Below are 22,961 nucleotides of genomic sequence, written 5' to 3'. Positions count from 1 at the left end.
AGCTGCAACCAGTGGGGGAGGGGCGACACAGAGCAGTGAGGGTGGGCACAGATGAACGGAGAGGTCGGTGGACAGCGGAGAGGTGTTACCTTCAGAGACGCCCGAGAGTACGGAGGCACCCTGCCGTCGTATTTCCCTGAGATGATCCCACAGGCCAGCGGAGACCATGTCATGGCGCCCACACCTAAAACAGAAGCAGATTACCGTCATCATCATCATCATCATCAGTTCTCATTTGTGTATGACCAAATTACATCAATTTGAAAAGACCTTAAAATTTGTACTTTAAGTACAAATCAAACACCGAAAAATTGCAAGTTTTTTAATGGGTAGTTTTACTAACACATTTCCACTACAACTGGAACTTTGAGAACTTTTATAATCTGAAATGAAAATAAATTTGACACCTTGACAGTAGCTGAACTTTAAACTTGTATCTCAGTGATGTGTGTTGGCATGAGACTCTCAAGGTACAGCTATTTTAAAAAAAAAATCTGATTAAATGTGTTTTTTGTTTTGTACTTTTTGTAGGATCGGGTGTTTTCTGTGTTTAATGGGGCGGTGGACAATGTTGCTTTGTTGTCTTCACACAGCTCATCCTGCTTTCGCCTCCATCCCCCATCCAAATGGTAACGCTGCAGTTGGCCATCGTCTTCCTCTCCACAGGTTGACAGCAGAATCGCTCCAGTGTTGGAAAGTCATTTGAATGTTTCTCTCCCATGTGACACTGTCTTGAATCATTTGAGACATAAAGGTTTGTGATTTGCTACCAGATTATTGAGAGAGGGAGGGGTAAATGTTTGTGCCACTACATACATATAGTGTAAATCCAGTAAAAGAAAATGAGAAATTTTGCACTTTCTATCCACTGTGCAATTTCTCCCTTTGCAGATATCTTTTATAAAACTGTCTTGGACTCTAAGGCTGCATCTTTATTATTTTGAACATGAAGACGAACAGCTTTTAGACTTTCACTGCATTCTGTCAGTCTGATGTATAAATGCATCACAATATTGGCTTTTGCTAAGAGAGAGAGGAGGGGGAAATAACTTCCCAGCATCATTTCATAACAACCACAGTACGATACAGTTTAAGATTTAAAAAACTGAAACCAGCTGTATTACTTTTTTACATTATTATTAAATTATAGGCTTCTACTACGAGCCTCAGATCTGCTCAGTGGAAGATAATGGAAACAATTGCATGTGTTCAATGTGAAGCAAATAATAAATCTATCGCACATGCAGCCAATTTAGCATCGCAATAAATCAATACTTCATCTAGAGCAAGAAATGCGTCAGTGCTCACCTATCTTATGGAAAAGCTCAGGCAGCTGCACCTCCACTTTCTCCCTCTGGAACATGTGGTACTCTGCCTGCTCGCATATAGGAGGAATCTGGTTAAACTGCCGCGCCACAGAGTACGCCTCCTAAAGGAAGATAACAAATAAATCAAATCATACTGAGGTAATAAAATGAGGAAAATAACATGGTGCATTACTCTCCTTCATGTTGATCTGTTTTTCTGTCTTCTCACCATTATTTCCATTGGGCTCCAGCGGGATGTCCCCCAGTACATGGCCATACCTTGGTTTATCACATGGGTCATCGCTCTTACAGTTTCTGCAGAAACACGAACAAAAACACCATGAGCTCTCCATGTTCTGCTCCACGATGCAACATAAACATCCTTGACTTTTAATCGTACAAAACAAAAAACAAACACAAAAAAACCTACGCTTGTTATCATTTGCAATCCAAATATCCCAGACAATTCAGGAGGGAGGTGGAGAAGGTGATTATGTTAATTAGAAGCCAGAGAATCCTGATGAGCGTGACATCTGTTCTTAACAAGGCAAGACTTGAATGACATTCACGTTAATATTTACAAGGATCTGCTTTAAAATTGAAGCTTGCAACATGAAACGGGAGCCAAGTGACACGAATAGGAGATGACAGCCATAGGTTCACCAGTTCAGATTTTTAATCGTGCACAAAGTGGGCTGACACACGGGATGGAAGCTTACGTATTTTAAGCACGGAGGGTTAAAAATACGCCAGGGATGATTATTTTTCCTCCCTTTAATATGCATGTTGAATATTAAAGAAATTTATCTCAACGCATTGTGTCTCAACATTACTATGTTTTATTTAAAGGTAGGATTTTCCACCAGGAGTCAGATCTGACGCATGCCAAATTAAATCTGCCTTCGCCCGGCTCTAATTTCCGTCTCTTCGTTGGCTGGGGTGACAGTTTGTTTTGTGTGTGAGGCTGCAGAGCAAAATATAAAACGGGTTAGATAACGATCGGGCTTCCCAGACAAGAGCACAAGCGCAGGAGTGTAATAAAAAAAAAGATTGCATCAACCCCTCAGTAATCCTGCATCCATCTATTAAGTTTACGGATGCCCTGCTTCTGAGAAATCGACCCTTTTTATCATTCGGGGGCTGCTTGGCTTAGGAAAGTTTGTCTGAGGTGACAGAGGAGCCGTTAAACTTCCTGTTTCACCCTGTTTACCCCCTTAGCTACCGCCAAAATATAAGTACACCAGATGGGTTAACCACTGTGAACTCATGAATAACCTTGAAGCTATCCATATGAAGAAGTCGTAACAAGGCAGATGGGCATCAAAAATAAATAAATATTTTGAAAAATAAAACAATTTTTCAGAAATAAGACAGAGAAGAAGATCCCAGACGCAGTGAAGCGTCAAGCCGAAGGCAGAATGATGACCTCAGGCTCAACTTTAACCCTAAGAGGAACTGTTACCACTGCAGCAGATGGACACCGGGCATCCAGCTGAGCCCACACACAGTTAGCAACTCTGCCATTTAAAGGTCTCCAGCATCAGCATCTATCATCATTCCGACTGTGGAGGTGGAAGCACCCGGACCACAGGAGGCGTTTAAAAATAGATGTTTCAGTTACAGGAGGATTGTACATCCAAGTCCTCGCACTGCAGTAGTCATAGAGACAAACAGGAGGCTCTTTTATATATAAACAGAAAAGAAAACCCAAAATAAAAGTGATAAATCCAATGAGACAAACAGAATTACCTTCCATAGGAGTGTTGGGGTCGGGTCTGTTGGCGAAAACCACATCAACGTAGTCTAGCTGCAGTCTTTCTAAAGAGGCTTTTAAACCTGAAAATAAACCCCACAGTAAGTCTCTGCTCCCACATCTACAATGTTCAAGTGCAAGAGCAATAACAGGGAGGATATTCTTAGCTTAACACAGTTATTGTTCCAAATGCAGCTTTGATTCCCTCAACCTGAAGCTGCCAATTAGGAAGTTATTCATCATTTTAAATCCAGTGACACGCTGCAACATTGCTTACCTTCTATAATGTGTTTTCGAGATAAACCTCTTTCAGTCTCGGCTCTGCAAAAACACAAGAACCAAAATTTGGATTATTAAAAGTTATTGTGCATTTCTGCCGCTTACTGCCTGCTGGTAAACCCAAAAAGCTACCGGTTCAGCTCCTGAGAAGTTTAGATCACCATAACGCCCAATGGCGTTATGGTGAACGTGTGCTTGTGTTACCTCACAGGGAGCAAAATGGAGAAAAATGTGAAGTATTCTGTGCACTACGAACTCAGAACGTTTCTGTCTGAAGGTGCATCTCAATAAATTATAATAATATTAAACAGTTGTCTCTCAAAAAGAGAGACAACAGCTGTGTATTCTGAAGTCTATTAAGTAATTTTTAGGTCAAAACAATTCTGCATTACAAATATTTTTTTAAAAATATTAGGCAACACATTCATCATTCAATATATCACTGGGTGTAATAAATATCTTTGAGTTTCCCTTTTTAAATTGACTTACTTAAATCAATATACTTTTCAGTGACATTCAACAAATCAATATTTTCCAGATATTATTGCAACTACAATGAATCAAGATTCAGCATTCTATTATTTTCTTTATGTTTTAAATAAAGCCAATTAGATCCTTCTTGTTTTTCTTGACGTTATCATACAGTGAAAATCTCCTGCTGTTGACAGATCATCATTTGATCCATTGTGAAATGTGAGAGACGTTTTCAGCTTTACTGAAAAGAACCTGACAACAGATGACACATGATCCCATTACCGGAGGGGGGCATCGGCACTGGGTGAGTCAGGAGAAATTACACAGGGAGATAGTTTTTCACTCGGCGTCCAGAAAAAAAAAAAAAAAAACTTACTTTCCGCCCCAGAAGATCTTCGTTGTTATCACCAGACTGGAGCGTCTAAAGATGGAGAATGACAGCACATCTGTTAGAACAGCTGCCACACGAACTTGCTGAGAACAGAAAGACGATAACTAACAGAGGAGGAATGTGTTTAACCCACACAAGACACAGGTCTTATATTGCAGCACACTCTATAATAGATGGCTTATATACATCCTTAGGAGAATAATGCGTTCATACTTTATTATTTACTGCATAGACGTGTGCGGGAGTAGACCTCGATCTCATACAACCTACAAATGCTAATCCCAGATCGACAAGATGTTAATCCATTATTCAGCCTTGTTGAGAACGAACACTCTAGTCACGGCCCGTGTTAATCTTGTGTTTTGTGGACTGAGACCTTGCTGTTCCGGATCACAACACACACATTACACAACTCCCTGTTAGAGAAAAGAGATGAAACAAGATATGCTGGCGGGCTGCGACGGAAATTTAAAAACACCAGAGTCGATTAAGGTGTGCCTTGTACCTCCATCCTTTCTTCTTTATGATGTTCCCGAGAACCACCTCAGCCCTGCGAAGCAGACGGAGACAAGCAGATTAGATAAAAGATAATGCTACGATGATGGGAGCGTTAAGGTGGGATTTCTGGATTAAAAGGAATCAGCAGGCAGGTCAGAGTCGGCGGGGCCAGAGCCACTGCCATGTGTCTCATTAACAGATGAAGGGGTGCTAATGAGCGACATTATGATCAGCATGGGGCTCATTAGGGCCGGGCAGAGAGCTGCCGCTGGGATGTCTCTGCGGTCCTCTCACTCTGACAAACAGCGAGATGCCACCTGGCTGCTCTGTTTTATACAGAAAGACTTTTGGACACTGAGGTGAACAGAGACAACTGAGGTTGGAAGCTGTGACCAGTATCTGCACAGTGCCACTCCTGGCGGTGAGTTTGTGTCAAACACCCAGAGCAGAGAGACGTTCTGACAGGAGGTCAGGGCAAAAGTTTAGACGAGTTTCAACAAAAATTTAGATCAGCACCGGGTTCAATCAGTTTTGCTGCATGACGGTGGATACATGCAGCTTTGTCAAGTTTTTCAAAAAAGTTTTGTAAAAATGGCCCAGAATACTATGATCCCTGCTTCTCTAGTTATAGCACAGAAGGTAAAGAGCAAAATAAGAGTTAAAAGTGATCAGCGCCCTGCAGAACAGTGACTGCATCAGAATAAAAACCTCCCCAGAGCTGGATGATATCTGCTTCTTACTGGAGCGGCTGTGGCTCCAATAAAATGCTAAGTCGTCTCTGCCCATTTTTTCTTTTTTACATTACTGATAATGTTTACAGTAGAAATATCAACAGGATTGTAAAATACAGTACAAATCCTTCATAAGAGAAAAAACATTAACTGAACAAAATTTATATGAAATAAGAAAGTTAATTTTATGAGCTCTGGTAGACATAAACACAATTCATATTTAGGCTTCAAGTAAATATTAAAATGGTAAAGTTTACAATGCAAACATCAGTTTTACAACATTTTACATCAATTTAACCAATAAAAAAAACAGTATCTAATCATCTCCAGGCGTTTGTTACTCTGTTGGTATTCTGTGTTTAGGGGTCTAATTATCCAGCCCAGGGTTTATTGTTCTGCTTCTACAAGCCAGCTGATTTCATTGATACTACTTGAAGGATTTTACCCATGTGGAGATATTTATGCTTTACACTTCCCAGATACATTTAAATGAACATTTAAATCATAACAATAGCATGGCGGGATAAAAACGAAACATTCTAAATAGATGTGGCTTTCTTAGTCAGTCAACATAGCAATAAACTAATAAAATTGAACTCCGCTTCTCTTTTGTTTGTCTGAGTGGTTTCTTTCTATTGTTACCCTGCTATGCACAATAGCAGGGTATTGCTATTATTCAAACAATTACTTGTTTGTTGGTTACTTATTTAAGATCAGTTCTATAAAAGATTTAAAACATTCTTTTGCCTGCTCCAGTGGTTATGCTGGATTCTCCCGGCACATCCAAGCATCATCAACCCGACCTCTGCTTTAGCTGTGCTGCTGCTTCACATCCAGCCAGCTGGACTCACATATTTTCAGGAAAAAAAAAATCCAGAAACTCTGCCTGTGTGAGCTTACAGTAACAGTGTGCGTCTCCCACGCGTAGCTGGCGGGTTGCCCTAGTGTAAATTGAGTGATTTGAGCGCCCAGACATAAGGTGCAGTTTGCCTTGAGCATGCTGGCTTTCTGCAACCAGCCATTAATTAGTTTTCCATGCCGCAGAACCGACGCTGTGACTGATAGAGGGAGCTGTGATATAATGCTGCGTGTTTCATGGATGAATAACACTATATTGCTTTGAGATTTCCCCATAATTGTGCAGCCGATTCGTCACCCGTTTTGCACGTCAGCCATTTTCAGTGCATTCAGCAGGAAAGAAGCCATAAAAGATTGTGCTGCTCTGAACATTTCTTTCAGTCTTTTAAATACTCAGACTGTGTGTGTGTTTACTGATAACTGCAGCAACAATGTTTAGCTGTGCCTGCGTATCTTTTTTATTTCTTCTGAAATAGAGTGACCTTTGCATTGGTACTGAAAAGCTGGTCTGTTATGGCAATAAACAAATAAATACAAGAACTCATCCATCCAATCATATACAAATACCTTACAAATTGTGGTTTTAAAGTGATAAAATGTAAAACAATATATATCGGCACTGCAGATATCCATGTGAAGTGATTTTTGTTTTCTAAAGCTACAATGAGCAGCGTGATGTCAAGCTAGTCTCCACATGCTACAGTACAGTATCAACGTTAATGCAGCTGACTCTGCAGCCGACTCATCCTCCGGCTTCACATGAAAGCCTTTTCCACACTCATGTGCAAAGTGTGTTCAACTCTTTCGCGTGCGTGTGTGTCATGTAAGCTCCTCAGTGCTGTCAGGATTAACACCTGTGCAACAAATACTGAGCTGCTGTCACACAAACGCTCTCACATGCCGGATTTGTCTCTGTGTTTAACTGCAGGTTGTTTCACAGATCAAAGACAGAGGAGGGACTGCGGCAGTGTCAAAGATCAACTTTGTGCTCGTTTTCCTGGTTCTGACAGAAAACAACACAGAGAGGTGACGTGCATCAGACACGAGCCGCAAAGGACTTGGGGGGAAAAAAAGAATTGATGTTTCAGTGGTTGTCTTTATTTCTAATTCTGAATGTTCTGCTGATGCATTTTTCAAGAACGGAGCAGATAGAAACAAATATTCTCAGGGGATTAAAATCGGACATGCTGCAGTTAATCAGATATGCTGTTTGCCAAGGATAATCCCTTAGATTATTTCAAAGCCTCCAAGTAACTACAAAGCCAGATTAATCCATAATGGAATTCAAAACATATCAGACCTGAGGCAGTGAGAGGCAAAAGGGGTTAAAACATCATCACCGCTTGTCTTCTAAACTAATAATTATTTCATTTCATACAAAAAATAAAGACCCATTAAAGGGTTCTGGAGGCTAAACAACTGTATTTAACAAAAACATTTTAAAGTTAGTGGTGCTAACTGCTAACTCAATATTCCAGGAGAGGGTGAACTAAATAATTAAGATGCAGTAAAACATCAAAAAACAAACATAATGTGACAGAAATAGAGCAGTTATGTTTTATTAAATATCTTTGGAGTCTTTTTGCTTGTTAGAATTTTTAATCTCTCCACTGATGGTAAAGCTTTCAACCATGTGATTTACATGAGCTGCTCTTTTGGGAATTTCTGCCACCTGTGTGAAAAAACAAAACAAAAACTGAAGGTAACAGAAGAGAGATGAGTTGAGTTGAGCCAGTTTGCTTTTGCCTCAAGCCATGCAGGGGACAGCAAACATGTGGAAGGAAGAGCAGGAGGAATGAGTAGAAATATACCAAACGCCGCCTTGCTGCTGTGACTGCAGCAAATATTGATCAGGACTGAATACAGTTGTACACACAGATCTGTATTTAATTATTTTGAATTTTTCCACTTCACAATTACACACTGCTTTTTAGCACAGAAAATTCTGGAAGGATAGATTGAAGTTTGTGATTCAACTAAATATTCAAGTATGAATAAGTAGTTTTTACATAAAATTCAATGCAATTCTACAGTAAAACCCAAGCTTTTTCAAGCCTTAAATTATCTATTTCCAGCTTTGAAAATAATCCAGCATAGAGACCTTGATTTAAGCAATTTAGCTAGAATTTTTAATCCAAAATTAGGTGAAAGAATTTATATATGCACAAGGTAATATCATGATTTTATTTCTGGATAAGTGCAAATATGGATAATTTATGAATAATGTAAGTGCAGCCAGTGGTTCTTATCGTCTGAGGTGCCACTTCTGGTCTGTGGTTTGTCCCTGTTTTTCCCTTTTGGTAGTGAAAATAAAACTTTACATTTCAATAAAGAGGTCACATTATTCTTTTAAGAAAGACCAAGAACTCCAAAAAAGACTGAGATTTAGTAAAATTGCTGCAGACAAAAATGTATTAAGGTTTGAAGGTCAGATAACAAGAGGCTAATGGAGCTATGTCTAATGTCTGTTCTGTTCTTGCAAAGTGGAGTTCCAATTTTCTTTCTTGATTGCCATAAAAGAACATTTTGTCCTTCAAAAGACTTTTCTTAAATAAAAAGTATTTTTCAAAACCCGACTGATGTGAAAGCAGAGCATTTTTTTAAATCCTGAAAAGTTTAAAAACTACTTACAGTTTGCAAAGTTGCACCTGTTCTCATTTTTCTTTCCTGATTTGTTTTTATAATAAAATATTGTGCACTTTTGTTTAACTAAAAAGCCTGGCAGGAACATCTAATCATAACTGATTACTTGAGCAGCAAGCCCAGGTGTATTTTAGGTGTGAATCAGTCACTTTGACCTGTAATCAGAGCACGGTTTTAGCAGGAGGTGTGAACAGAATATGTATGAACTGCAGAGAGGGAGACAGATTGTGTTTATGCAATGATAAAGAATGTTTCTTATTACTGCTGTTCAAATTAAGTGCATTTTTTCTTCATGGCTGCACCTGACATGAACAGCGAGCCAGTAAAGTATCTGTACTTTGAGGATCCACAATCTATCAGCAACTAGAAGCTTGGCAATGTTTGCTGTCACAGCGATACAGGATATACTCACTTCCCAGCAGCGTAGACCTCCGCTGTGTCAAACAGATTGATGCCATTTTCATAGGCCAGAGTCATCAGCTGCTCTGCCATCTGTTGATAAAACAAGGGGTAAAAAACAGACAGGGGGGCACAAAGAGCTGATGTGAAGCATTACAGCTTCTTAATTATTCATCTGCCTACCCAAGACTAAAGATGGCTAGTGTCATATAATAAGGTGAATTATTTGGCTGTCGGCAGCAGATTTACAGAAAGAAGGAGGTAAAACTGGGCTTGCTGAGCATTCTGGGAAATGAAACTTCACTGTGAATGTTTTTAATCTCAACTTTGACGGATCCATCTGCTCTCACCTCATCTGTTATCTGTCCACCGAATGTCACCCATGTTCCTGCAGAGGGTGACAAGGAGGCAGGGCCTCGTCATGAACACACACTTATAAATAGGTAAGAAGTGACACCATATATTCTAAACATATGAACATATTCTGCAAGAAACAAGTTCAACACCCAGTTTAACTTTTTGAAGTAGCAATGAAACCGATAATACTTTTTAAAGTAGTTCCAGTAATTCAGATTTTATTATGTACATTCATCATGCACAGATAGATATATTGAAAACATTCATTTGTTTAGTATTTTTAATACAAAAATGTTTTTATTATAACCAAGTAAAGGTCACTAGCTCCTTCCATATGAAAGGTAAAGCCATAAAAGTTCAAATCTGCTGGTTCATACAGTGAGGTAGCCAAGGATATTACAGGAAAATTCAATGGAAGAAAAATCTCTGCTCAAAAAGTGCATTACCATCAGGGAAAAAATGCAACCTTGAATTAATTGCGAAGAAATTAGTAGAATATGTTGCAGCTGGAGTCGGTGCTTCCTGCTATGTATACTGTTTCAATGTTCATTAATAATTAATACTCATGGAAACTGTCACGATTCTTGTGTTGAGCCATTCGTGAACAACACAAAATGTCAAAGGAATTATATTTCTTCTGTTAGCAACCTGGGCTCCATTAATACCTCTGTAATGCCACAGGCTTTGTGCCTCAATGTTGCAATGTATCAATGCAGTAATTCAGAGAACAGAGAATAAGTGTGTTTTGCATTTAGCTGCTAATATTTCTCTTGAAAGCTTTTTTTTAAAATTGGTTTTATGTAATATGTACATTTTCAGAGAAGCCGACCTTTGCATCTTTTTTTTTAGCTGTAGGAGACAAACACACCAAATATAGATGGTTTTTATGTAAGTCTGTGCATAATGATTCAACATAATATGTGCATTCCAATTCTTGAATTGAATTACTGATACTTTCTCTACTGATACATTATATGCTGAAATAGCACATAATGTAAAATTTCAACCTAAAAATGTTCCAAGTTTGACCAAATTGATCACTTTCTGAAGTAGCAGTGGTGCCTTCTTTTATAAAGGTAATGTAAAAATAAAGCAGATACATTACACATACTTTCATCACGTGTGCTGCTTTTCAGATTGTGTCATGATCTCACCTAATCCAAGGCAGGACACCCGCAGGCCAGACTTTCCAAGGTTTCTGTCAAAACAGAGAAATAAATTCATATTAATGTTGAGCTGAGGTGACAGTGATTTGTGAAGGTTTTGTGCTCCAAAGGCAGCTTCAAGGAGCACTGTAAAAATGTTTTCTTCTTGTTTATTTATCCACAGTGACTGGGTAGTACATACTGTAGGTAAGGAAGTACGGCAAGAAGATACATTTTCCTATATGCTTCTGCAGTCATTGGTTTTTATTGCAGTTGGGGCTTGCAGTCGCCGAAGTTGAAAAAACAAAAAACAGATCGCTGTATGGATTTAAAATGAGCGGGCATCTTCTGCAGCACTGACAAAACAGATGAGGAAAAAGGCAATGTGCGAATCAACACTGACGATATGTGTGTATGTGTGTGCTCTTAAACAGGCCCACCAAAACATCCAGAGAAATTTCTCTCAGCCTCCCTGTGACTAAAATCCCCTTCGGCAATGAGCAACTTCGACTGCTCCAAACAACTTGCTTCTGAAAGCCGCTGTATCTGAGCCAACCAAAGCCCGGACCAGCCCTTCTGGTGACATTCAGAGCTTGGATTCTTGCAAGCCTTTAAAGATTCCTCTGATGTCTTTTGCTCCATGTTAACATGCAGGATGTTGGAGTTATGACAGAGCAGAAGCAAACTCTCTTTTAACCTGATTTAGAAAGGACTCAAACTCCATATCCACATCTGATATAAAAAAAGATCCCAAAGGTGCTGAGAATAAAATATGAAGTTTGTTACTCTTGCTTAACAGTGAATAAGTGAATAAATAAATAAATAAAAATATGCCATGAGGGATGATGTAACATGTGCAGAAGTGAAAGTTTGTATGTGGGATGATAACTAAAATAATCTGTCTCAGGCTGACTGTATATCGAGGGAGACAGAAGCGTGAGCATGTGAATCAGTGCAGATGTTTGAGTTTTAGCTTGCTGAATCGTCACTCTGGTTTTAAAATCTCAACAGCCTCATAACAAGAGGCTTGAATTCAGGCTGCAAATAAACCAAAACTAGGAGAGAAAATGTTAGTTTTTTTTACTGTCACTTTCCAAAGTAACCATTGAAGTGATGACTGGACAAGTATAGAAAAAATTAAAAGGAGAGGGGTGAAAGTTTTAAGATCTTTTATCTGTGGCAAATCTCCATCAGTAGTTTGGTAAGCACCTGCCCTCTCATACTTTAAAAGTTTCTTTGAACAATAAACCAGAGCTGCTACATTCGTGGTCTGGTAACAATTTGCTAAACAGAAACGTCCCCAACACGTGCATGTCATGGTGCCCTTGTTTTGTATGACATGACGACACTTTCTGCATTACACTGGCTTCCTGTCTCCAACATGGTCGGTCAATAACTGGTTAAACCAGGTCCAGAGTCAAAACATTTTCTGAATATAAAAGTGTTGAAGCTACAAAGTGCTTATTGTAGTGAAAAGCAGCTATTTCTTCACTCAGAGCACAAGAAATACATGCCCGTGAATAAATGTATGTATCGGTTACAGTATTTTAAGATTGTAAATATTAGCATTTAAATGTTGATTGGGAAACATCAATAAGCAGCTTTATGCAACCGTTTCTACATTGAATTTTTAAATGAAATTCAGATGAAAGTTTGCACAAGTCAGATTTGTTTTGCTGTTCCCTTATTTCCAGTTGAATTCAAAACTACTACTCCAATGAAAAACCATGGAGCCATTCACATAAACACATTTGCCTGAAAAGAAATGCAGATCAATTGAAATTAGGAGGTCAGCAACCAGAATAAACCAGAATTGGTTTATCTCTCAGAACTAATCAGTGGTTCATAGGCAGGGTGACTGGATAAAGTGCACAAAGTTTTCTAAAAAAAAAAAGAACTAATGTTCCAAAGAGGCATTTATGGACTTCCTAGACAATCTGAAAAAGATACCAGACTATACAGTTCTGCCGTTGCCATTACTCCCATGCAAGGATGCCATTTCATAGGCGCATTGTTCTCTTGGATATTTGATTAGAACGGCCTTGGTTACGGCTTTGTTCTGCTGCAGAGGCGCTTTGCTACGGTGGGGTCAGGTTCCAGGTGAGGCTCAGCAGTAGTAGTCCCTCTGACATCCTTCTCAATAAGAAGGGAGTAACGGTTGCACTCTCCTACAAAAGTTAAGTGCTTCCAAATTGTTTCATCTTACATCACATTTTTAACGTTTTTGTTTTATTTTGTGGTGTTTTTTTTTTGCAGTTTTCATGAAGGCAATATTGGCTTGTAAATGGTTACTTAATAATTTTGTAAATATAAGGTTGCTAATTTGAAAAAGAATTGTACAAAACAGGAAACTTACTAAGAGGTGTTTGAAATGAGCAGATCTGAAATTAAAACTTAACACCTCAAGAAATATGACACTGAAATTATCAATAGAGAGGGACCAGACTGGAGGTGGAGCTTTTCAGCAAAATTGCGCATAAGGTCTTAGCATCTGTAATCATTTTCAGACAGTTTGGGGTTTAACCTGCCGAAAAAGTTTTCAATCATTCATTTTCTCTGCTCATCCACACTGCACCCAATCTATTTAGTCTACTCAGGTTTGACTGCCGCACACAGTGTACACACATAGATGAACAGCTGGATCACAGCCAATAAGAGGATAGAGACCTCTTATTGGTTTGCACAACGATATGGAGCTAATTTGCATCTGTTGGTGAACCACAGCAAAGATGGACACACTCAATGATAAAAAACTAATTCACAACTATGCATAAACCCTATTAGTGATAACTTGAACAATCAGTTATCTGCCAAATCTAAATGTAGTACCTCCAACAGATGAGTTAATCTGGCCTGTTGTTCTACAGAAAAAACAAATCAGCTCAAAAATAGCAGATAATTTAATTAATAATACCAACCTGAAAGTTGGTAGTATTAATGAAATAATGAAATAAAAACAAAAACGTAGCATATTTTTTCTTGGAGTATTCTTCAAATATTCTACACAGAGGAGAAGCATTACAAATCTTGGATTATATTCAGACACCTTAACTGCACAGATGAGACGTGTGATGGCTCAAGTGGTCAAAGACAGTCGAAGTGTTTCGTCGAAAGGAAAATGTGAAGAGGCCATTTTTATTAGATCTTGGATCTATTTCACTGCTGGGATAAGAGATTAATTGGTCTGTGACTTTATAAGCACAATATTCCTGAGTGAATCATTGAATACTTTTCAGCTTTCATTACTTTAGTGATAATCTCAGCCCACTACTGCACTTCAGCGCAATCATTTGTATGGAGTGATGACTGCATATTTATATCAAGCATTGATCTGCAGCTTTACAAATGAAAGTCAGCCCTAGTGAGAGCTAAAGGCCAGAAGTCGCTGGAGTCTTACAGAGGCTGTGTGGATGTCAGGATGAAAAACGAGCAAACGTTAACGAAGCTGGAAAACGTGGAGGGATATTTTCACCAATAACCAACTGAAGTATGAATAAAACCTCATCTGTGGTCCTAACCTGCACAGGTAACCCTCTTTTTAAACGAGCTTTCTTCAATTCAAAATAATGCAACAGAGAGAAGAAAAGACAACCAAAACATTTTGGTGATATCAGAAAATTGTCTTCTCACAAGGATAATTACAATTGGACACAATAGCTGTGAACACATCAAAATGTTAAAATGTCATTGTTGTTTGCTTCTGTTTTTAAATGAAAAGCAATCTTCAGTTTTCCACCTTGAGGTTTTAATTGTATCTCTCTGCTGGGTGACCTTCTTTTGTAGCTGTGGACAAAAAGACTTTGTTCTCCGTCAGATCAAAGCCCAATATGGATTTGTAAGTGTCAGATTTGACTGGAGGAGAATGAATAAGATTCTTTCCAGAGTTGAATTGAGAAGACGAATTTTACATTTTTTGGAAATATGCTAATCCTCCTTTGAATGGAGACTTAGATTGATACTTCCCTGTGTCGTGCGCCATAGAGGAAGCTGTTGGAGAAAGAGAAAAAAAGATTTGCAACCCATTAAATAACTAACTGTAAGACATTTGACTTTATGCTTCGAAAGAGAATAAAATACAAGTTTTATTCTTTAGTATGAAACTTGGACAGTTTCTTGTTTTTAAACGGGTGTTGGAAAGTATTTACTGCATGAGTAGTCAGTGTGTTATCAGCAGCCGGCAGTGGTCAGAGCGCTGTCAGTTCGGAAAATGAGGAAGAAATTCGAGTTGGGGAAGAACAACCGGGAACGGTTGTGCTTGCCTATGTATCACACAACCTCCATAGTTACAGAAAGGTTAGACCAATTCAGAGCTTTTAGCACATTGTCAGAAAAGGGCTCAGTTTGTCACCACTTTGTTCTCTGAAGAATGTGTTGCTACGTGTCACTGATTGCACGCTGGGTTTGCTGTGAGTCTCGCCACTGATCAGTTGTAGTAGAAATTTCACATGATCTATTCCCCAAATAATAAAAGTTAGAAAAAGACTTCAGGAAAAAAAAAATCAGCCCACTGATTGATCGTTCTGTGTAGTTTTTTTTTTTTGTAATCTGGTTATTTTGCAAAGTGTCTGTAGATTACATTTGTTATCAGTTGGTGCTATTGAAATAAAGCTGATTTGATGGATGTCAAATGTGATTTAATTTGGTGGAAATAAGCAGCATCATATAATGCCACAAAGAGACTGGCATTAAAGCATTTTATTACAGTTGTCAGTGACAAATTGAATTATGTTTTTTTTTTTTTTGCTCATTAGCAGATTGAAGATTTAGACATTTTCAAAGTGACTTCAGTTTTTTTTCACTGTATATTGCAACAAAACAGAAATCACCAAGTGTGACATATTTGCTGTTTTGATAAACAATACTATTTGCCAGTTGTTTTCAAAAATACAGAATTATTTGTGATGATAAATCTGCATTTGTTGCCATAAATATAAATAAACAGTCTTCACAGATTGCAGCTCTGCTCCAGGTCCTGAATCTAGTCCCTTTTTGTTTTGTCTGTTATTTATGAACACATTTTTTGCGTTTGAGTTCTAATTGATTGCATTCAAAGCACTCTGAAAATCAGATAAAATACAATTACAAAGTCTAAACATAAAAATTGCAGATTTGTATCGAACATTTTAACTGTATACATCAAATGCACCTCTAGCATGATAGGAAATTCAATATTGCTCCTCTAAGTCAAACCTAGTAGTATAAATCCAACACCTGATTAGTGATTCATGTTTGGCTGAGTTAGTGATAGCACCCTTCCTCTTTGATGAGGGAGCCTCTGGATGAGTGTTTGTGATTTACTCAGACATTAATCCAGACCGTTCCTCTGCGCAGGGCTGTAATTACTCAGATAAATATTCAGGTATAACTTACTTCGCTTAATTATAATGGCGCCATGTGCAAATAACCAAGGCACTAACAGGCAAGAAGGAAAAAGAAAGTCAAAGTTTTTCTCTCGGTAATGTCCATTATACTGCCACTGTCTACATATTTACTATTTCATTGTATGTTTGGCATTAAAGCTAAATGTAACAAGTGTTGGCTAATTAGTAATTTAATTTAATATGCAATGGAAATGACAGCACTGGTTTTAGGTCTCTCAAAATTTATACAACATAAAAGGCACAACAACGAAGAAAGCTTTACTGATTGCACACGCTTCCTGATTTAACTCTTTATCTTAATCTTTTCTGACAGATTATTTAATATATTGTAAACAAGTAAGCTGAAAAGGATTCAAGACGCTGGAAAGAAACCTCTTTAAAAAAATAGAAATTATTAAATTAAATCAATGAAGAGATTTTGATTCGTCTTATAAAAAAATAAACCATTGGAAATGTTTTTCCAGAGAAGAAAAAGAATGAGCTTGACATTTCCAGTTCAGATCAAGCTGGTGCCATCTGTCTAATTAAGAAAATGTTTTGGTTAAATATTCGTAACACACATAATTGAGAATGATGCCATGTCTTATTTCAGAGTAGTCTCATCTCAATTTGTTCTCATTTTTTTCCCCTTCAATCACTGCTTTGCACAGTATGTAGTCAAAGTTCATGAGGCTCTGACTGACCAGACTAAGACCTGTTCATTTGAAGTCAGTCTAATGATTTAGCTTTCCCCCTAAACACATCAAAGTACTAATATGTGACCAGTCGATGCATGCCAGATGAAGTTTATCTCTCATAATGTAAACAGACAGATGGAAAAAGAAGCAACTTTAACCTAAAACATCCTGTTGATATAGTTAAAGAACAGGTGGATATAAATGGATTGACTTGGAGGTAATAAAATGGTCAGTTTGAGATGTTCATAAGATGTTTAGCCCTGAAAACATTTGCACTTACAACTTAAATCTTTTTTAATTTTATTGATTTTTCTTGAGAGGTCCTTAGATTCACATTTCAGCTCTTTAAGCCACTTTATGCACTTTTTTCAGTAAGTCACCCATCTTTCCAATTCTGTTTCCAATAAAACAGAATTATATGGCAATATATGTTGACCAATATTGCCTTTATGGAGAGTGATTTACAAATAAACTTAAACAGTAAACCTGCTATTTTAAATGTGATGGCTGTTAAAAATGTAGGTTCTCCTAACTTGTGCGGTGATGCACTTCATAAAAACAGTTGATTGAAGCAGTGTCAGCAGTGCAAAAAGGAACTCTGCAGCTCTGTTGCCTCCATGGCATGCTTCATTGATGCAGTAATTCATGCAAAAGGATCAGAAACCCAATAAATGTGAAGTACATGAACATACAATGCAGTGAATCGAAATTTCTGTGTTTAAATCCCTTATCATTTGTTCTGATGCAAAGCTTTTATTTTTAAAGAAACTGATTATAGAGTAGTTATCGACTGTCTGCCATAATGATCAAAACGAAACAAGCTCTTTTAATGTGTGTATTGTACTATAGTAAACGAGTTTCATTTCCTTTTATTTGAATTGAAATAAATCAACTTTGATTAAATTCTAATTTATTAATAGGCACCTGTAATCTCACCATATTTTCACCAAATCAAGAATTGATGCTTTTTGACAGCAGAATTAATAAATGGAAGAAGCTATTTTTAGAGTTTTAATGAAACTAACATGCAGAGAAACAGAGAGAGAGGGGAGCAACACACACATGCAAACAGAGGCTCTAATTAAACTTTATCAGTGAGGCGAAAAAAGAACAGCTGTCTTCTTCTCCTCCTTCAACATAAACGCAAGTATCTCTCTCACATGCTTAAAGAAACAGAGAAAACATATTTCATCTTCCTCCTCCCAAAACAAACAAAATCTCAACACAAGCCTACATTAGCTGGATTGTTTGTCAGTTTCTCCCAACACCCCCAGAGAAAAGATGGCTGAGGCGTCCACGTTACAGATGGTACCTAAAAAATGTTTGTGACCTCAAGTCTCAAACTAACCTCTCTTCATCTATAAGTGCGTTCTGTTCGACTTCCAGGGTCTCCTTGTGATTTATATCTGAATTGGGGGGGGATGCAGTGGAAAGCTGGCTCCCTGATGATGAGAGCCCTCAGATTGCAGGAGGAATGTCCCAGCATGCACCCACACACATGACGCCCCAAAGCTCACTCGCCCACAGCTTCTGTCAGCGGAGCCTGAGCAATGAGCCATTATGCATTTGTGTAACAATAATAAAAAAAAGGGCAAGATTCTTCAAACATCCCAAACAAAACAGAAATGTGATCCAAACTGAGCTCCATCACCTCGTCTTCAGCTCCATCACCTCGTCTTCAGCTCTTCTATGGCAACCAGTAACATTAAAGATGCACAACACTAATTAAAAACTAAATGTGCAAAGTCCTTGTTTGTAAATCTTGTCACTTTTTCTTCTTGTTATTTCTGCCATCTGTTTTCTCAGATGACTTCAAGGTGGACTGAACGACAATAACCATTGAGAACTGATTTTTTACTTATTTTAAATTTTTTTGTTTTGCTTTTAAAAAATGATTAAGGCCAACTCTAAGCAGCCCAGCGGTAAGATTTAAATGCCATCCGCTTACACAAGCCCTCCAGAGGCCATCTACTGTTACTGGGGCTCAATGTCAACTCTGAAAGTAACAGTGAACATCATGAGATGAGGAATCTTAAGGCCACTTACTAGTAGACTTACACCAGAACAGGTGGTGAGTCAGCTATGACTTAGTCGGCCCTCCAGTAAGCAAGCAAGCAAAAGAGTTTTGTAGCTGATGAAATCTTTGCTGAAGAAATGAAAATGCTTGGAGAACAAGACTTTATTTTGCAGGATGCATTGACCAGTATTAGAGATCAGGTATTGACCACTTTGCACCTTTAGTCACTTAATATCGTTGGAGTTTTGGTCATTTTGTAATGGACTTTGGAGTCTGAAGGCTTCATTTTGCAGCTGTCAAATGTCATTAGAGTCAACAGGCAAAATGGGAATCAGAACTAATAATCTTTTACTTGTTTCAAAATGACCGTAATGTTGCTAAGAGCAACAATGGGTGCTAACGTGACCTGCTTCATTGGACCACTGCTGAGTTTGCTGTCTCCGTTTCTCACTTATTCAGTGATATGATTGAGGCACAATATTTTCATTCATGTGGGTAAAACACACTATGTGTGAATATTATTGGTGACACAGTGCGACACTTAATGTGGTTTTGAAATAGCTAATTAGCCATGTTCTATTAGCATCACATTGATCTCTGTGTGTGTTTCTCTGTCTGTGTTTACAGTTTGGTTCATTGAGTTAAGTTTCTCTGAAGGTTGGTATTCCCTGAATTACATGTTCAACTTACAGATTTAGAGCTCTAGAGATCTCTAAATCAAAAAGATTTAGAGATCTTTTTGATCTCTAAATGATCAAAAAGAGAAGGAAACTCTAAGTGATACCACCTGCTCAGCTGAACTTGACTGTTCAGGTCATTTTCCTTAACAGTACAGAACCACTTCCATGTGGCTGAGGTCACCATAGCAAGGTTGCAAGAAAGGCAACATAGCATGCAAGAAATGCAACATAACATGCATTGTATGGAACAAACCACTTTCTGCCTTCATCTGTATTTTAATGTTGCTATTTTCCTTAAAATGTAATGATCGTTACTGGTTCTCTGTAACAGTGATCCAATGCAGGATTGAGGATGTTTAACTAAACAGAGAAAGGATGTCAGAGGTGTGGTCATTTTCCTAACAGAGTCAAAAAGGTGAAATCAGATAGATCATTGGTAAATAACAATTAATGGCCATAACAGCAATATTAATGTTGAATATGAATTTCAGTGCAGAGACTGATATTGGTGCATCACTAACATTTATCGATCAATGATGTGAGATTTGGAGCTTACATGTCGAAACAGCCCAAAAGAAGGTAAGTGGGACCTGAACTCTAACATAAGCAGAATGAACACTTCCAGCAGAAGGCATTTCACTGGAGTCTTGTTTCCGTTCCCAGTTGTTAACCACAGCAGTTTGAAGTGAATCCTTCAAACTTTTGTCCTGCCCAAAGCACAAAAATGGGAGCCCGGCTGGAATTCAATACATGCTCTGGCTCTTGTAACTCAGCAGGACTTTGGAGATTTGCTGCATCTTAGCAAATAAAACTCTCCCCATCAGCAGGGTTTGGCTGACTGAACGGAGAGCTAATACCAGAATGAACTGCCTCACCTGCACTGCTCTCCCAATCTCACACAGATCCCCTGACAAAGACTGCTTTACATAATCACAAGCCATTTAGTGTGCATCATTAATTCAGTCCAGAATGAAGACATTTATTCATTCCTTGGAAGAAGATGACGATTCACAGTCAAGCTTGGTGATTTTACCCAGACGTATCAGTCAGATGCAGAGTTCCATTTAAAAGCGGCTGGCAGGCCAATAAAGCTGCCGCGATTCCTCCGTGCCGTGAAAGACGTTCACTTTGATGATTTTGGTGGCCTTGCTGAGTAAGGTCACTCCCAAACTAACCTGAAATCAAACTCAGAGATGCAAACGGGTCAAACACAAGGCTGCCATTCAAGGAGAAGGCAAGGATTTTATGCAAATGAGTCTGATTTGAATTTCACAGTGATTGTGCAGAGGGGGATAATCAGGGAAAGTTTTTGGCGGGTGGATAATACAGCTTTACTGTATTCTTTTGGGGCACGGTTTTAAAACCACAAACCTCTTCAGCTGTCTAAATAGAGAAATGAGAAATTTCTTTCCCTTTTAGCAAAGAGAGGCAGAGAAAATCCTAAAGATGAAAAGAGAAATGGACAGCCATGTTAAAGGGCTTGCAAGCTTCAACTCCAAGAGGCACGCTTGAGAGATTCACAGTGACACGAGCACAGATCACTTCATCCCACTGTACTTCCTCTTGGGCATTCTGAATACACCAGCAATCTCCCCTTCCTTTTCCTTTTCGTTCCCGTTTCTTCCAAACAAAACCCCAGACATTATGCCCCGCCCTCTGTACAGGAACGTTTGGGGCTTCTCGCCGCATCACAACGCGCATTTCCTTTGGTTGACATTAGATTCGAGTTTACAAAAACACATCTTGTCGTGTACTTTGTAGAACACTTTGAAAGCACAAGAACACAAAAAGCCGCTGGCCCCTGCGCTGCAAATGATTTTTCTCATTCAATATCATTAGCTTCAATGATGACAGTGAGACAACACGAGGAAGTTGCCGCCAGCAAATTACATGCCGAAGACTGTGATGTGGTTGCAGACAGTGGCGCCGGAGATGGGTCATACGGTTCAACAAATCAACCTCGCATCAACCCTCACAATATTTACACTGTGCTTAATACTTGTAAAGGCACAACTTGACACCAAATAGTAAAAAGGCTTTCAATTCTGCACAAAAGCCCCATCAAGATATTTCTGGTAAAAGAACCAATTGAGTTTGTTGGTTTTTAACTCAAAGAATTGTAGAATTGTTTTGTGTGTAGTTTGACACACAACACCAAGTATCGGTACAGCAGACGTGACCCTGTGGGACCTTTTGGCAGTGTATACAAATTGCATGTTGACTAGAATCTGACAATTTTCAGCTTTATTTGCTCGTACCCTTGACCTGCTAGCTGGAAAAGTTCATACTTTTCAGTCAATGAAATCAGTGTTTCCAGATTACTGCAATAACCCTGGAGTGTAGATGCTGTTACTGAGTGAAAAAAACTCAAAGTATTCTCAGTATTGGTGATTAAATCAAAACTAGAAAGACAAAGAAGATGTAAAATATTTCTATAATATGTTGAGACAAGTTTGCAGTTTATTCAGGCTACAAAAAAAAAGACTTTTAGCACATAAAAGAAAGGTTCTGGTGCTGGCCATATTAATCACTAAAAAACATGCTGACAAAAAGGGTTGGGTCATATATTGCAAGTCATACAATCTTTAATTCAAGAAATGCTTAGTTTGCAATATATATCAAATATAACCTGAATGATTGATCTTTATCAGGCAATAGACAATGTTGCTCCAAACAGACAATGTTTTTAGGGGTGCTTTAACAAAACCTGGTCAAATCTTTCTCAAACAGATGCTGCAGAGTGCTGCTTCTTCAGCAAACATTGCTGTTCAGATGAAAATAACACATTTCCTTCTTTTCCGCCAGAAGCTGGATAAACTGCTGACTATCTGGGTTCTGTGTTTGCAATGAGCCCAAAGCAGAAACACATCAACACTGTTCGGTTGGGCATTTGTCACAGGTCATATTGTCATCGCGACACTCACCATTGTTTTCACATATTGCATGTTTTGCTAAACATGGGAAGCCCTAAATTCATGTTGTAAAGCGACGTCTCTCATACAGCTTTGCCAGATTGTGCCTGCTCTTTTATTCTTAGTTACTAATGTGGCTGATAAATTTTCTAAGAGTTGTTAGAGTAAAATTGGAATTGGCTAAAATCAGTCTAACCACATCCCAATTTTTCAATATCTGCAGATTAGAAATGAGCGACATAATTAATTTTTGCATCGAGTACATTTTTTATCAAAAGACTGACAATATTATTAGCTATGAGAATTTTACTTTGATTGCACTTTATCAAATGAAACACAAAAAACAACAAATGATTACAAAACAAGAAAGAAATGAGAAGCAATCCTGACACACAGTATTACTGGCCAGCTTGTTACAAACCACAGTGTACTTTAACACAGAGCCCTTGATCATTAGCT

General features: G+C 38.3%; 1 protein-coding gene across 12 annotated transcripts in view; it reads right to left on the bottom strand.

Moving 5' to 3' along the window:
* kcnab2a (potassium voltage-gated channel subfamily A regulatory beta subunit 2a) overlaps positions 1-22,961 on the bottom strand; it is an 84,088-nt gene that overhangs the window by 8,517 nt on the left and 52,610 nt on the right. For all 12 annotated transcript variants that reach the window (XM_055022517.1, XM_055022544.1, XM_055022549.1 and 9 more), the window contains 10 exons: positions 10,845-10,888; positions 9,684-9,721; positions 9,347-9,426; positions 4,710-4,754; positions 4,190-4,234; positions 3,338-3,381; positions 3,057-3,143; positions 1,537-1,622; positions 1,309-1,429; positions 90-184 (listed from right to left, as the gene is read on the bottom strand). In XM_055022517.1, coding sequence (XP_054878492.1) covers positions 90-184; positions 1,309-1,429; positions 1,537-1,622; positions 3,057-3,143; positions 3,338-3,381; positions 4,190-4,234; positions 4,710-4,754; positions 9,347-9,426; positions 9,684-9,721; positions 10,845-10,888 — 685 coding nt within the window. The remainder of the gene's footprint in view (positions 1-89; positions 185-1,308; positions 1,430-1,536; positions 1,623-3,056; positions 3,144-3,337; positions 3,382-4,189; positions 4,235-4,709; positions 4,755-9,346; positions 9,427-9,683; positions 9,722-10,844; positions 10,889-22,961) is intronic.

Source organism: Poeciliopsis prolifica, unplaced genomic scaffold (assembly GCF_027474105.1).
Source record: "Poeciliopsis prolifica strain line A6 unplaced genomic scaffold, Auburn_PproV2 SCAFFOLD003, whole genome shotgun sequence".
NCBI lineage: Eukaryota > Metazoa > Chordata > Actinopteri > Cyprinodontiformes > Poeciliidae > Poeciliopsis > Poeciliopsis prolifica.
Note: the sequence above shows the minus strand (reverse complement) of the source record. Positions and strands in the feature narration are given on the sequence as shown.